The following is a 15283-nucleotide window of genomic DNA, read 5'->3' as shown; positions in this document are numbered from 1 at the left end:
CTGCAGAAAGGTGACCTAAGTGTCTGTGTCTTTGTGTGTCTGTGTGTGTGTCGTAATCCAGGCCAGACTCTGCAGACGGCTTCCTGTCCCCGAGTCGCTCCAGCAGCAGGAACGGAGAGAAGGACTGGGAAAACGGATCCACAACCTCCTCGGTGACGTCCAACACCGAGTACACCGGTAGGCCGACTGGACCCTTTATCTTACAACATTTCTAAGATAAAGATGAAAAAAATTTGGGAATGTTTTGGAAAACATGATGGAACTGAGAACTCTGCTTGGTTTTTATTCTGAAATGAGTTAATGCAAGTCGTCTGTCGTGTGACCTGGATTCTTTTGTCCCACTAAACAACAACCAGTTCAAATCCTCATGCATGATTTATCAAAGGAAAGAGCAAAACTGGGGAGGAAAGGCCTTTCCTTCTTGACATAACTGGGATGGTTGCCATGACAACAGCATCCTCCCGGTGTTGACGTTGTCTGCTCTGTCGTTGTTCAGGACCGAAGCTCTACAAGGAGCCCAGCGCCAAATCTAACAAGCACATCATCCAGAACGCCCTGGCCCACTGCTGCCTCGCAGGAAAGGTCAACGAGGGGCAAAAGAACAAGATCCTGGAGGTAAAGAGGGGGCTTTCATTTAAAGGAGTATAAGATAAGATGAAAGGAGAAATTCCTTCATCAGTCACAGTGACAGTCGGACTGAATGAGATATAAACAAGATTTCAAAAAACAACTTAAGAGACGAGAAAACGAATGAGTACCGTAACATGTTTTCAAAAACAGCAGCAATGTTCATTATTATTGCAGATTAATGCAGGAAGAGAAATCAGAAATGAAGCCTTGTCAAAATAAAAGAGGAAAGAAACAGAAAGGTATCTTTATTTGAGAATTCACAGTGAGAGCAGATACACTTAAATAATTTAAAGGACCTGCCCGATCACACGTGAGCTTCACGCCGAATCTGATGATCTTTTCCTCTCTGGATCTCAACAGGAAATGGAGAAATCGGAAGCCAACAACTTCTTGGTGTTGTTCCGCGACGCCGGCTGTCAGTTCCGCTCCCTCTACACTTACTGCCCCGAGTCCCAAGAGATCAACAAGCTGACGGGAATCGGCCCCAAGAGCATCACGCGCAAGATGATCGAAGGCCTCTACAAGTACAACTCAGACAGGAAGCAGTTCAGTCAGATTCCCGCCAAGACCATGTCGGCCAGCGTGGACGCCGTGACCATCCACAACCACCTCTGGCAAACCAAGAAGCCAGCCACCCCTAAAAAAGTAGTGCCTGCCTTGTCCTAATGGAACCCAAACATCAACCCCCCCATTTCAATTTGCACTTCACTGTACATATCCATAAAGATTCAAACACCTGCAACGCCAGTTAGATGAATGCAGAGTTTGCGTTTGTTTGTGTTTCCTCTCATTGCATTCCTTACCTTCCTCTGGATCAGACACGATCGGACTCAAAGATTCAGAACAGCTGGAATGTAACGATGTAAACGCTGGCCACGTCTGTTTGTGTAAAGATTTTCAATGTGAGTCAGTTTTACGAAGGTTTTTTCTCATTTCCTACGTGCCAAACGTCCAAAAGAAAAATGAACGGCAGGACATTTTACTCGGTACAGTGAAGCACTGAATGTTTTTAATTCATGTACAGATTGAGGTTTGTTTGCCTTATGCTCGTTTTGTTTTAGTGTGTGAGTGAGATGAGGTAGATCAGCGTATGTGCGGACGCTTTTCTTTTGTATTTGGAAGAACAGATTTTTTCTTCGTCTCTGTGGGTAAAGCAGTTTGTATATTGAGGTACGTAAAACTACAAAGGGCCAAAAAACAAAAAGACTAAACCAACTGCATACAGCTAGTATTATTGTTCAGCTAAGCCAAGCCAAGCGGTTTCAGCTTTTCAGAGCCTGCTTTTGAGAAAGTGATTTTAAAGAATGCAGGACGTTACTCTAGATCACTGGTTCTCCACCTGCAGATCATTTGAACTTTAATGAACAACGTGTGGAGAAATATATTTCTAATATACATATATGTTATCCTCTTTGCAATGGTGATACATTTCTTCCTTTTTTTCCCTTGTGAGTTGTTGCATCCTCAAAACGTAGTCTGATAATAATCCGTTTTATTAGGAGGCACATGGAGTCACTGCTTCAGCCTCAAAGGTTGAGAACCGGTGTTGTAGATCACTTTGCTGCTGGTTCACAGCAGGTTTGTGAACAAATAAAAAAAAAAACTACTTGCTACTATTTCTTCTTTATTTTCCAACTTCTGCTTCTTGCACCACTTAGGAACTTTGCAGTTTATCGACATGATGTACAATCACACTCACCCACCAGCATCAGGAATAAGAAGAAATACTTCTCTTTGTGGGGTTTGAAAGGAAAGCATCTCTCCTGGCAGTGATAAGTTCAAGATTCACACAGCTGCTGGTCTGAAATGTGCCGACCGAAGCACCAAAATGTAGATTTCTGGTTGGCTCTGGTCTTCAGGAGTCTGACTTATTAAAATGTCCACGCTGTTACAGAACAGCTGTATCATTTCAACATCTGTTTTCCTTTTTCATCACACAGAAGACACAGTATTATTATTAAAGTGTGTTCACAGCTTCTGAACTCGGTGAAAATAAAGAGGTTTTTGGTATTTTCCATGATTATTTGGAGAATGAATTTCCCAGAATGAGGCAGATCCTTGTTGCTGCATACGGGTAAGGGACTCACTGCAGGGTTTTATTGGTGTCCTGCTCCAACAAATCTGCGAACATGGTGCTTTGCTTTCACACCTGGGGAGGGAGGGGGGTATTTATGACCAAAAGGGAGCAGATACATGTCTTTGAAAATGTAAAACAATACGACAGAGTGAGGAAACTGTCCAGCTGTCCAAGGCCGAGGGACAAGAGGATTTAAAGTGTAAAGATGTTGTACAGTGTGTTCACGTCACCTCATTCCTATTAACTATTCTGACTGTGTCGTTTGTCAGACGCTGTGCTGTCACTCGACATGTTGCTGAACATTTTTGGGTTTTTTTTGTTTGTTTTTTCTTTTTTGCATTTAATAAACTTAAGCATGGCCTCAGAAGTGACGTGGTGTTGACTGTAAAACTTTAGAGGACAGAGATTGATTTAGATTTGTGGATTTGTTTTTTTATTGATTTATATAAAAAAATTATGGTGATTAGTAGAAAACACTTTAAAGAGAACAGTACTGAAACAATCAGTTGTGTAACTTCAGTCTGATCACTGTTTACAAGGTTACAACAGAATTAAGCATCATCCACATACAAATAAAAAGTTAAGGAATATTTTGGAGAGAAAGAAGAATAATCAGCTGAAAAATATCTTTACAAAACAGTAAAGAGTTAGTAAAACTTATGAGTACCTTACTAATGATATTTATTATCAGAAAAATTTATTTGATAGAAGAGAGATATTTATGCACATTTTTTATAGATTAAAAAATAAATTAAATCCAAATTCTATAATTTTAATATCTTTTTGTTAAAAATTCGATTTCAATATAAAATTTGATTGGAAATAATAATCTGAAGGCGAAATTTGTTGAATAAAATAAAGAAATTCCGGATTATAATCCAATAAAATTTTTTTTTTTTTATAAAATAAAAATAATTTGTAATCGATTTCAAGCCAAATCTCAGTCACTGATGTTTTATTCAATCAATAATATTATCGATATTTTATCTGATCGTTTTAATTCCGCTCTACGTCAGCTCAGCGTGTCTCGTGTGGTGGGCGTGGCCTCTGGGCGTCATCGCTGCGGTTGATTGGCTGTTCTGCGGCTGCGTCCGCATGGCAACGGGCACGCGCCTCCCTGAAACGCGGCGAGCCTCGAGCTTTTCCAAACATTTCCGTTTATTTCTTCTTCTTCGGTGGTGCCGACGGACCCGGAGGACCCGGAGGACCCGGAGGCTGCAGGCGGCTTAATGCGGCGGACCGACAGCTGCGGACCAGGGGGACGGTACGTGTGTGTGTGTGTGTGTGTGTGTGTGTGTGTGTGTGTGTGTGTGTGTGTGTGTGTGTGTGTGTGTGTGTGTGTGTGTGTGTGTGTGTCTGTCTCATGCTCAGGCTGTGTCTCTGTGTGTGTGTCTGTGTGTGTCTCATGCTCAGGCTGTGTCTCTGTGTGTGTGTGTGTGTGTCTCATGCTCAGGCTGTGTCTCTGTATTTGTGTGTGTCTCATGCTCAGGCTGTGTCTCTGTGTGTGTGTGTGTGTGTGTGTGTGTGTGTGTGTGTGTGTGTGTGTGTGTGTGTGTCTCATGCTCAGGCTGTGTCTCTGTATTTGTGTGTGTCTCATGCTCAGGCTGTGTCTCTGTATTTGTGTGTTAGTGTGTGTGTGTGTGTGTGTGTGTGTGTGTGTGTCATGCTCAGGCTGTGTCTCTGTATTTGTGTGTTAGTGTGTGTGTGTGTGTGTGTGTGTGTGTGTGTGTGTCTGTCTCATGCTCAGGCTGTGTCTCTGTATTTGTGTGTGTGTGTCTGTCTCATGCTCAGGCTGTGTCTCTGTATTTGTGTGTGTCTCATGCTCAGGCTGTGTCTCTGTATTTGTGTGTGTGTGTCTGTCTCATGCTCAGGCTGTGTCTCTGTATTTGTGTGTTAGTGTGTCTGTGTGTCTCTCATGCTCAGGCTGTGTCTGCAGGTTTGGGCTGCAGACCTGCAGACACAGCTACATGTCGTCTCTGTGGGGGGTCACAGCTCCTGCAGGCACCAGCCTTCAGCCTCGAGGACCATGAGACCACTGAGACTGAACCCACCATCAAAAGTAATAACAATGAATGTAATTATAGAGCGTTTTGGTCAAAATGCTTTAGAGGAGCAAAGTCCATAAAACACATTAAAGCCAAACAGAACCTCAAATGAACAAATAAACTAAATCCATATGAACCGCTGGCTGCTGGTCAGACCAGAACTCCACTGGTCCACCGTGTTCATGTCAACGTCTCCTGTAAAACGAGTTAACGGATTCAGAACATTTAGACCATCTGCATCTTGATATCGATGCGTTTTTAATTAAATTCTTCAACAAATCAGAACAACTTTTGTTCCGAATCGACAGTAACCGCCGCAGACCTGCATCATGACGGCAGACGAGACGATCAACATCAAGGAGGCCGAGGTCATCAAGCTGATGCTGGACTTCCTGAACTGCAGGAAGCTGCACATCAGCATGCTGGCCCTGGAAAAGGAGAGCGGCGTCATTAACGGGCTGTACTCCGACGACATGCTCTTCCTCAGGTGAGACGCGCTCTTCTGCAGAAACAGGAAGTGTGTTTTAGAGGCTTTTTTTTTTTTTTTTAATCACGTTTCATTATTTCTGACTCAACTGCTTCAACAGGCAGCTGATTCTGGACGGTCAGTGGGAGGAGGTGATGCAGTTCATCCAACCTCTGGAAGGAATGGACAAGTTCGACAAGAAAAGGTGAGAGAGCAGACATGGCTGAAGGAAAAAAGATAAATGATGAGGATTTCATATTAAAGGTTTAGGCACACAAACACTGTTATGTTTCTCATGTTGTGATTTCATTTCACTGTTTCTAACTCTAAAGAAGCATGTGGCCGGTTATTGATATCTGGCTTTAGGATTTTTCAGATAATTGGCTGATTGTTGACACACCTGAGCAGGAACACACCTTCCCTCCAGCAGCAGTCAGTGTTCAGACTTCAGCCCAGAGCAGCCGCTTCTTCTGTTAATCCGACATCCAGCTCGTCATCATCAGTGTCCTCAGTCGGTGATCTCATCCTTGAATTTTCAGATTCCTGCAGCAGAAAATTGTCTCATTACAGGACGACTGTTTTGTTTGCTGTTTTCCTGCTTCAAATATAATATTAAAAGGACGGAGAAGTAAAGATGACGTTGCCTTCACTGGTGACTGTGAAGCGTCACGATGGGAGGAAGTAAAATAGGTCGACTCCCAGTACTGAACACATAACTGACAGCTTCTGACTCCTCGGCCACCAGAGATGTTTGTACCGAATGAAGCAAGCTCTTCAACATAACTGAATCCATCAAGTCACCTGAAGGTTAATTAATTCATGAATGACAGACATATTTATTAATCCTCAGATTTGTGCTTCCAGGTTCCGCTACATCATCCTGAAGCAGAAGTTTCTGGAAGCTCTGTTTGTCAATAACGCCATGTCTGCTGCCGAAGACGCTCAGAATGTGAGTATTTAATTAGAAAAGCTGCATTTCTGGTTGGCGATGTGGAAACTGGCGATCAGGCCACAAGCTGAGAAACAAAATGGCCTGAAGACGAGCAGCCTCACGTCTGTTCGCTATAAAAAAAACCCTCCATTAAAACAATATCACATTAATGGCCCGTTTGAGTGAGCTTGGTTTTCCTGTTGAGACACGTACAGACAGAGCTGCACAATTAATCCGTATGAATGGAAATGACAAAAGGAAACGTTTTTGTGTGTAGTGAGGAGACACTCTGGCCTGAATGATGCTTTCCAGATGTAAGCCGGCACATAAAGGTCATACATGTTAGATCTGAGTGTGCTCCTCTGGTCAAAGGTCCCCTCTGACCTCTGACCTCTGACAGGGGTCTTGTTTCCCATCACCAAACCTACGAAAGGAAAAAAAAAAATGGACTGTCCACCTGATGACAGTCATCTGCCCGTTCTCTTCCTCCCACAGCTGGAGCTCACCATGCAGGAGGCCGTCAGGTGTCTCCACAGCCTGGAGGAGTTCTGCCCGGCCAAGGAGGACTACAGCAAGCTGTGTCTCCTCCTCACCCTTCCCCGCCTCACCCACCACGCAGAGTTCAAGGACTGGAACCCGAGCACGGCGCGCGTCCATTGTTTCGAGGAGGCCTGCGCCATGGTGGCCGAGTTCATCCCGGCAGACAGGAAGCTGAGCGAGGCAGGCTTCAGGGCGAGCGGAAACCGCCTCTTCCAGCTGCTCATTAAAGGAATCCTTTATGAGTGCTGTGTGGAGTTCTGCCAGGTCAGATCCAGCGGGCAGTCACTTTCTTCTATTAAGGGGCCACTTTTCAGATTTTGCGGGTATGATTGACACTTTGCATTCACTTCCTGTTTTCTAGAGTAAAGCGACTGGAGAGGAGATCACGGAGGGGGAGGTTCTGCTGGGGGTGGATTTGCTCTGTGGGAATGGCTGCGATGAACTGGACCTGTCGCTACTGTCCTGGCTGCAGAATCTTTCTCCGGGTGCCTTCTCTTGCGCCTTCCAGCAGAAAGTCCTCAACATCCATGTGGACCGGCTGGTGAAGCCCAGCAAGGCGGGCTACGCAGACCTCCTGACTCCGCTGATCAACCGGCTGTCCCCATGCCCGACCTCGCCCTTCCGCCAGAGGCCTCACTCGGCTGACACCTACATGTCCAGATCTCTGAACCCAGCTCTGGACGGCCTGTCGCACGGTCTGGCAGCGCAGGACAAGAGAGGCATGGAAGCGAACACAAAGTCGTCCCTCAGTCGGAGCCTTGTGGAGAACAACGTGCACCAGCAGGATGATTCACCTGAAAGGTAAAGTGGAACCAAACGGATTTAACCGCCTGGAGCAACAGATGGGTGGAGTTAATCACAACGTGTGTCTGCAGCAACAATGGCTTTATTTCTTCTCTCCAGAAGCTTTCTTACTCAGCTGAGCATCTGCAACCTTCAGCGTTAAACCCTGTTGCTTTATGGCACAATCTGCAGCTCTGTTAATCTCATTAACGCTGCTTAAACACAGACAGACCGCCACGTCTGTCATCTCCCACGGTGCAGCACAAAGCAGCCCACTGATGGATGCTCCAGAGTCTCAAGCTTTTTCCTAATGACCCAATTTATACTCTTAGAAATGAGCTTGATAAGAATGTAAATCCTCCCGTTCCCTCCACAAACAGTTGCTTTGCATATCATAAGGTGCAGATTTCCGGCAACAGGCCCGGCCGGATACATTTTATGGGGCTAGAGCTAAAATGTGAATGCAGACTTTGTTTCTCGTGGATATTTTACAGCGTGTCCGTTTTCAGTGACTGTCGGGTCCATGTCTGGTTCAGTGACGTCATCAGTCTTCATGTCTGAGCCACAAGTAGAAAATCAAGAGAACCGTTAAAGGCTTCATTCCTTTCATCAGCAGCAGCTTCTGCAGAGACTGCAGATGAAAACCAGATTTGTCTCTGGCACCACCTGCAGGATTTAATGTGCACAAATGATAAAAAGTGATTTACAGTGCTGTTAAAACATATTGTCCTTGTCTCCCTTTTACAAATTTCCATTTGACCTGTTTTCGTTGTTTACTAAATGATGAATCCTACATTTTTTTTCCTCCTGCCACATTCTGAAAAATCCTTGATTCAGTTTTTTTAGTTTATATTGTGTTTTGTTTATTTTCTTACTTTCTCTTTTACCTCAAATCAGTAAATTTTTTGTTTTCGTTTTTTGGGGTTTTTTTTGTTTGTGATGCAGGAAACGCCCACAAAGGCTGGATGGTCCCAACAGCACACGCACCCCCCTGACCCCGGGGAAAGATGGAGGGCCGCCCTGCAGCGCTGAAACAAATGAGGTGATAAAATGTGCAGCCTGTTAGCAGAGCTTCGCGGTAACTGGAGTGATGGTGCATACATTTTAGATCTTACAAACCAAAGATCAGCTGCTCAGATCGGAGGTCGTCGGCTCGCCGGAGTCAAAGTCGTTCAGATTTTCAGTCTCTCATTAATCCAGATTTAAGGGATTTAGAATAGACTCCCCCTGAACCCCTGGACCCTCCTCCTCCTCCTCATAAATCCTCCTCCAGTTTTCCACCACACTAATCCAAAGGACACTCCCGCCCCGCTGACCCCGCCTCACTGGGGGGGTCGGAGGTCACGGACAGTGAAGGCAGATAATCTGGTTTGATGTGCGGTCATACCTGAGACGGCCCATTGCCTCCATCATCGCTCATCTTTATACACCTCAGGTCCCATTTAGAGGAGGCTGAGATTGGATTGATGTGTGTGTGCATCCTGTAGACTTCTTGGCTATGATGAGGTCCTTGAAAACTTTTTATGGTGAGGAAGATGGAGGCCGAGGTCCTGGGAGTTGAAGAGTTGTCTCCATTAGGAGTTTGTTCAGGTCTGTCCAGGTGAGATGAGTCCTGTCAACATGTCGCTTTGTTCATTTTTTTCATGTGTGTGTTTGGGTGTGTCCAGCGTTGTGAGTCCACCGAGCAGATCCAGGAGTTTTACAGGCAGCGTCTGCGCGTGCAGCAACATCTGGAGCAGAAGCAGCAGCAGAGGCAGCTGTACCAGCAGATGCTGCTGGAGGGGGGGGTGAAGCCGCAGGACAGCGCCCAGCACAACCTCACAGAGACCTTCCTGAGCAGGTGAGGACGAGCCGGCGGACGGCGAGCATGGCTCAATGCGAGTGACTCAAAACACATCGTCTCTGTCCAGATCCATTCAGAAGCTGGAAGAGATGAACGTGGGCATCGACCTCAGAGGAGACGAAGTGATGTCACATCTGGGCCAGCAGTGGAACGGACTGACAGGTAACGGCAGCGCCTCCAGTCCCAGGACCGCCAACAGCCGGCACGCTCCAGAGTCAGGGCTGCTGAGGGAGAAGCCTGGCGGCGTGAGCAGCAGCACCCCGTTAAGGACCGGGAACCACAGCTTTCCCTCCCTCTCCGAGTCCCCAGTTCCTGCCAGTCACAGGTAAGAACCGAACACCCAAAGGAGGTTTTCAGTCCCACCGATGACCGTGATGTCACATTTCATCTTCTCTCAATTCCAGCGCCGAGAAGATCAGAGCAGTGCAGGATGATTCAGGCGGCTCTGCTACACGTAACGCACAAGAGGTAGCAACTACACAATCGAACTCACAAACACTCATTCTGTGCTTTACTGTATTTTATTTCCACATTGCAGCTCTCGTTTCTTTAATGATTTCATTGTCCAAAGTGTTTGAAGCATGTTTACAGAGAATCGTGACATGAAATGTGAATCTCTAGATTTTATTCGTCCGTGTTTATATATTTCGATGACTATGGAGTATTTCTAATGATCATTTCTCTGACCTTCTCCAGCTGGTTAAGTCCAAAACTCAGTTCATAAAGTTGAGTCAGCTGGAAGACACTCAGGCGGTCCGTGCTGTGGCCTTCCACCCGTCAGGACGTCTCTACGCTGTCGGCTCCAACTCCAAAACCCTGAGAGTGTGTGCATACCCAGAGAGCCTGACGACCAGGTAGGAGCCTGAACGACGGACTTTCTGGGGCTCTTGGGAGTTTTTGTGCTTTCGGTGAGAGCTGCTGACATGCTGTGAGTTCTGCGTTGTGTTTTCAGTGGCTCTGGTGCAGTGAAGCAGCCGGTGATGCGCTTCAGGAGGAACAAACACCACAAGGGCTCGATCTACTGCGTGGCCTGGAGCCACTGTGGACAGCTGCTGGCCACCGGCTCCAACGACAAATACATCAAAGTCCTGCCTTTCAATGCTGAAAGCTGTAACGCCACAGGTACCATCTGAGGGTTTTATTGGTGAAGAAAACACGTTGGAGCAGGTTCAAATAATGTAAGTGTCTCTGTGGTTCAGGCCCAGACCTGGAGTTCAGTATGCATGATGGCACCATCAGGGACTTGGCCTTCTTAGAGGGTCCTGAGAGCGGAGGGTCCATCTTGATCAGCGCCGGGGCCGGAGACTGCAACATCTACACGACTGACTGTCAGAGAGGACAGGGCCTTCATGCTCTGAGCGGACACACCGGTGCGTTCAGGGACCCGTCTGAAGTCAGTTTCCCCAGATGTGCTTCATCTGAGAAACTCTCACACAGAAACCACAAAGTCAGGCAAATAATCAGAAAAAGCTCAGCATGCATCCTTTTCTTTGAGCAGGTCACATCCTGACTCTGCACACGTGGGGGGGGTGGATGATCGCCTCCGGCTCGCAGGACAAGACGGTGCGTTTCTGGGACCTGCGGGTTCCCAGCTGTGTCCGAGTGGTGGGAATGAGTCTCCACGGATCAGGTGAGTCACGTAAAGCTGTGAATCACAGCAGAGAAACCTCAGCATTAAATCTTTTATTTGTCAACATGTTTATTACACAGGAAGTGCGGTGGCCTCGGTGGCGGTGGATCCCAGCGGCCGTCTGCTGGCCACCGGTCAGGAAGACAGCACCTGCATCCTGTACGACATCCGCGGGGGCCGCATCGTCCAGACGTACCGGCCCCACAGCAGTGACATCCGCTCGGTGCGCTTCTCCCCGGGGGCCCATCATCTTCTGACAGGTTCCTATGACAACAAGATCATCATCAGTGACCTGCAAGGTAGCAACACAGCCAGAGAGAGAGAGAAATGTCAGTTTAAAAGAAAACAATCAGATGTTCGCTCTCTCTCTTTCTCTTTGGCCTCAGGTGACCTCACGAAGCCCCTCCCCCAGACGGTGGCGGGGGAACACTGGGACAAAGTGATTCAGTGTCGGTGGCACCCCCACGACCGGACCTTCCTCTCCTCCTCTGCAGACCGAACCGTGGTCCTCTGGGCTCCAGGCCCCTGAGGGCCCCCACGGAGGAACGGCAGCAGCAGCACAAAGACAGAGTCCATCCCAGCGGGGGGGGGGGCACTTCCTGTTGCAGGGTGTGAGTCTGTGTGTGTAAATGTGAAAATGACAGTTGCTACTGTGAATGTGTCGGTGTGTGTGCATTCTGGATGTAGGCATGTGTGTCATTTTTTTGTTTTTGATGTTTTATTGTAAGTAAAATTAAATTTAAGAAAAGCAACATTGAAAATGCCAAGAAGAAGAAAGCAGGATATTTTAGTGTGTTTGCTTCATATATTTCTGCTTTGGCCTTTCGAAGTAGAGCATAAAAAATGAATTAGCACAGATGACTGATGGGGGGAAAAATCACTTTCAAGTTAGTTTAGCTGTTTTCTCCAAACGCCAAACTTCATATCGTCGCTTGGGCGGTGAGGAAGCGGTGACGGTGTGGAGAAAAGACACTTTTGGTTATGCAGATCATAATGTGCCTTTTTTGGAACATGTGTAGGTATTTTTCAAATAACTTCTGAGATTTATTTCTTTATCATTTATTTTTTGTAGCACTGCCCATATGTCACTTCTCATTTTTGCTGCATTTTTACTGCGCAGCTGGCTCATCTTAAATGAAAAGATGAGTAACTGGGGATTTACTCGCTTCTTTTTCCCCAGTTCAATCTAAATTTGAAGGAAAGAAGAATGAAGTTATTCAGGCTGAAGCTGGCACAATGAGAACAATGCACTTTAAAGATGTTTAACTTTTATGGTCATTCTAAGTTTTGCTGACATGTGAGAGGGAACTTCCATTTGTTGCTTAACAGCATATTTTATGTGATCTGTGGCTCACAGTGGATTATTCACCTGTGTCGTTTTAAACCCAAGTTTGTGTGCACGTGATGAAACGGGGACGAAGCTCAAAATAAAAAACTGTCCCATCACATGTTGGTCCTGTTTGAATAAATAAAGTTACATCACACTGAGCTTTAACATGGTGTATCATCGTGGGGGGGGGCATTATCAGACATCGATCAGATACTGGTGAGAAAACATGCAGTAAACAGAATGAGAGAAGAAGAGGTGTTGGGGGGTTAACTGCAGGAAGCATGGTGGGGGGGTCACGGGGCAGTTTGTCAGAGTTTACCATCACTCACATGCTGCACTCGATCATTCCCTCTTTTGTGAGGCGGACAAAGAGAGTCGGGGGTTCAGGGCTTAAAAAGGGTCGGCGGACTGTCAGATCGAGCAGAACCAGCAGACAGACAGTCGGAGGTATCAGGAAACTGGAATCACACAAACTCTTTACTGCACTTTCAAACCGCAAATCTACAAAAGCCTGTTGGGGTTTTTGTTTTGTTTTGGTTTTTTTTTGGAGAGAAGCGTCAGAAGAGAAGGAGTGGAGATCCTTCTTTGCTCCTGATAACATCATCAGACACTTTTAGTGTTTCCATCTAAATTCAGTGGTGGTTTTGGATTTCGGAGGGGTTTTCAGGAAGCAGAGCTGGAGCCGGCCATTTGCTGGCTGGGTGACAGGAACAGTGCTGACGGTTCAGTTGTTCAGTTTTGGAAGATTAGTTTGGGTGCATGGGGGAATTAGTGGTGGACAATGACTCTGAACTGCCGGATAGGCAAGCTCATTGTCATCCAGCCGTTTGGGTCAAGTGCTTTGTTGGCAGCAATATGACAGCTACTTTTAAATAGCTTCATGAAGATCATCTAACTTCTAAAACATCCAAACTGAGCGTTTCTTTCTTTTATAAAAAGATTTACTGTCCTGTCACAGACCTGCAGCATTCAGATGTTTAACCTTGTGCGTGATGACAGAAGGGGGAAGAAGTGACAGAATCTGCCCTTTGTCGTCCTGATGATGTTAAAGTTCTGGATGATCAGAATCAGTGATGCTGCTAAAACGCCTGTCCTCTTGTCCTCCCCCCCGACCAGCTGCTGAAGGTTTAGGAGGACGGTTGCTCCCCCCGGCGTCTCCACCATGCTGTACACTTTCGCAGGAGGAGGAACGCTCTGTGGCCTGGCCGCCCTCGTGCTCCTCATCGTCTCTACGGCAACAGATTTTTGGATGCAGTATCGGTACTCTGGGAGCTCAGCCAATCAGGGTCTTTGGAGATTCTGCATCAACCACAAATGCCACACTCACACCATCACCGTAGGTGAGTCCTCACCTGCAGAGATTATCAGTATTATCAACAGAAATTCATCTTTAAGAACATCGGCTGCAGTAAACTGGGTGACCAGTTTGTTGGTCATTCCCAGAAGCTCGTGGCAGCAATCACTTCTAGATTTCATGCTGTTGAGCGTTAGAGAGGAAAAGAGGAGGTCTGAGGGTGAATACCTGCTGATGATGATGGATCTTCGCTGATTTGTGTCCAGCTTTCTGGGACGCCACTCGGGCCTTCATGTTGCTGGCGGTGCTGAGCTGCTTTGCTGGCGTGGTGCTCGGCCTGAGCGCCTTCACCAACGGCACCAAGAACAGGAGAGTCCGTACAGGAGGCATCGCCCTGGTTGTGTCAGGTGACTGACAGACAGACAGACAGACAGACAGACAGACAGACAGACACACACACACAGACAGACACACAGACACACACACAGACACACACACAGACACACACACAGACACACACACAGACACACACACACACACACACACACACACACACACACCTGCTGGGATTGTGGGTTTGTTCCCTCACATTACAACTTTGACTTGTTTCTTATGTGTGAAGTTTAAATTTGTTGTTAAAGTTCAGACTTTTGTCACTGGGGTCAGAGGTCACCCAGAACATCCCATAATTGGGTTAGGTAACCCTGGAAGGGACAGCAGACAGCTGAGAAGTGCAGTTTCTTCTTTGTGTTTATCTTCATGGTCCGTTCTCAGGTTTCCTCGCTCTGCTCGCTTTGTCGATCTACACCGGAGTGACGGTCACTTTCTTTGGCAAACGCTTCGTGGACTGGCGTTTCTCCTGGTCCTACATCATCGGCTGGGTGGCCATCATTCTGGCTTTTGCAGCAGGTATTTAATGTACATTTATTTTTTTATCATGCTGCAGCTTTCGCTCTCCTTCATTTAATTACCAAGACAACTAATTCCAAATCTAATCAGGTTGATCTTGTGCAGAGAAAAAGCGCCAAGGATCCTTTTTTTTTTTTTTTTTTTTTATAACTGGTGACTTTGTTCAAAATGTGCACATTTGTAAATAAGAACTACACTGACTGGTTTGATGTTTTCTTTCAGGGGTGTTCCAGCTCTGTGCCTACCAGAGGACCACAGCAGAACCTGCTCCCTCCAACACCGCCGACACCTGAACCGGATCAGGTCCGTGATGAGCTCCGTGGACTGTTGAGGTCGTTGTTGTTGCAGCTGCTGTTGAGAATTTAGAGTGGAATAAAGAGAAAACCGTTTACTGCTGTGTAGCTTCACTGAAAAACTTACAACTTAAACTTTTTAAACTTTTATTTTAACCACACCGTTAAAAAAAAAAAAAAAAAAATCTCACCTTTTTGATTTTGGTTCTTGCAGACGGCTGGATTCTGTGACAGAAGTGGTGAAGCACTAATAAACCACAGAAGTGAAGGAAACAATGATGTGCGTTCAGACATGAAAAAAAAAGATCACATCAGAATAAGACCATGAAATAAGAGCAGTGGAGATTCTCCACTAGATGGAGACATTAAACCATGAACAGGAATGACAACACAGCCGAGTCCAGCTCACCGTGTTATGAATGTCGGCTGAAGTTAAACCATATTAAACATAACCACATTCACAGGAAGCCAAATGACTCAAATCAACAAACGTCATTAAAAAAAAATTACTG

General features: G+C 46.2%; 3 protein-coding genes across 4 annotated transcripts in view; all 3 read left to right on the top strand.

Annotated features, from left to right (window-relative positions):
* The window catches only part of camsap2a (calmodulin regulated spectrin-associated protein family, member 2a), a 35053-nt gene extending 32304 nt beyond the window's left edge, over positions 1-2749 (top strand). The window contains exons 15-17 of the mRNA XM_029500043.1: positions 62-177; positions 497-615; positions 991-2749. Of these exons, the coding sequence (XP_029355903.1) occupies positions 62-177; positions 497-615; positions 991-1296 (541 nt within the window). The 3' untranslated portion in view covers positions 1297-2749. The remainder of the gene's footprint in view (positions 1-61; positions 178-496; positions 616-990) is intronic.
* Positions 2750-3939: 1190 nt separating this feature from the next.
* On the top strand, positions 3940-11556 carry LOC115042040 (WD repeat-containing protein 47-like). Of its 2 annotated transcripts, XM_029500045.1 has the most exons (17): positions 3940-3971; positions 4644-4766; positions 5061-5239; positions 5340-5423; positions 6083-6167; positions 6645-6953; positions 7051-7490; positions 8418-8514; positions 9140-9312; positions 9383-9640; positions 9720-9783; positions 10012-10169; positions 10268-10437; positions 10515-10685; positions 10814-10945; positions 11026-11244; positions 11332-11556. In XM_029500045.1, exons 3-17 carry the CDS (start codon positions 5082-5084, stop codon positions 11472-11474), a joined length of 2661 nt encoding a protein of 886 aa, XP_029355905.1. In that variant the 5' UTR covers positions 3940-3971; positions 4644-4766; positions 5061-5081; the 3' UTR covers positions 11475-11556. The 2 variants fall into 2 exon arrangements, with proteins under 2 accessions (XP_029355905.1, XP_029355904.1); XM_029500044.1 differs by having other exon boundaries at positions 11026-11556.
* A 1881-nt stretch (positions 11557-13437) lies between these two features.
* On the top strand, positions 13438-14771 carry lim2.2 (lens intrinsic membrane protein 2.2). The gene is made up of 4 exons (XM_029500912.1): positions 13438-13615; positions 13836-13976; positions 14344-14478; positions 14701-14771. The coding sequence occupies exons 1-4, from the start codon at positions 13438-13440 to the stop codon at positions 14769-14771; spliced, it is 525 nt and encodes a 174-aa protein (XP_029356772.1).
* Positions 14772-15283: the final 512 nt, after the last annotated feature.

This window comes from Echeneis naucrates, chromosome 4, assembly GCF_900963305.1.
Source record: "Echeneis naucrates chromosome 4, fEcheNa1.1, whole genome shotgun sequence".
Lineage (NCBI taxonomy): Eukaryota > Metazoa > Chordata > Actinopteri > Carangiformes > Echeneidae > Echeneis > Echeneis naucrates.
Note: the sequence above shows the minus strand (reverse complement) of the source record. Positions and strands in the feature narration are given on the sequence as shown.

Excerpts from the sequence above, each read along its gene's own strand:
- LOC115042040 (XM_029500044.1), top strand. The coding sequence starts at position 5,082 with ATGACGGCAGACGAGACGATCAACATCAAGGAGGCCGAGGTCATCAAG. Across the intron at positions 9,313-9,382 it reads ACAGAGACCTTCCTGAGCAG|ATCCATTCAGAAGCTGGAAG; the intron begins GTGAGGACGAGC and ends GTCTCTGTCCAG. Across the intron at positions 9,784-10,011 it reads CTACACGTAACGCACAAGAG|CTGGTTAAGTCCAAAACTCA; the intron begins GTAGCAACTACA and ends GACCTTCTCCAG.
- lim2.2 (XM_029500912.1), top strand. The coding sequence starts at position 13,438 with ATGCTGTACACTTTCGCAGGAGGAGGAACGCTCTGTGGCCTGGCCGCC. Across the intron at positions 13,977-14,343 it reads CATCGCCCTGGTTGTGTCAG|GTTTCCTCGCTCTGCTCGCT; the intron begins GTGACTGACAGA and ends GTCCGTTCTCAG. Across the intron at positions 14,479-14,700 it reads CATTCTGGCTTTTGCAGCAG|GGGTGTTCCAGCTCTGTGCC; the intron begins GTATTTAATGTA and ends GTTTTCTTTCAG.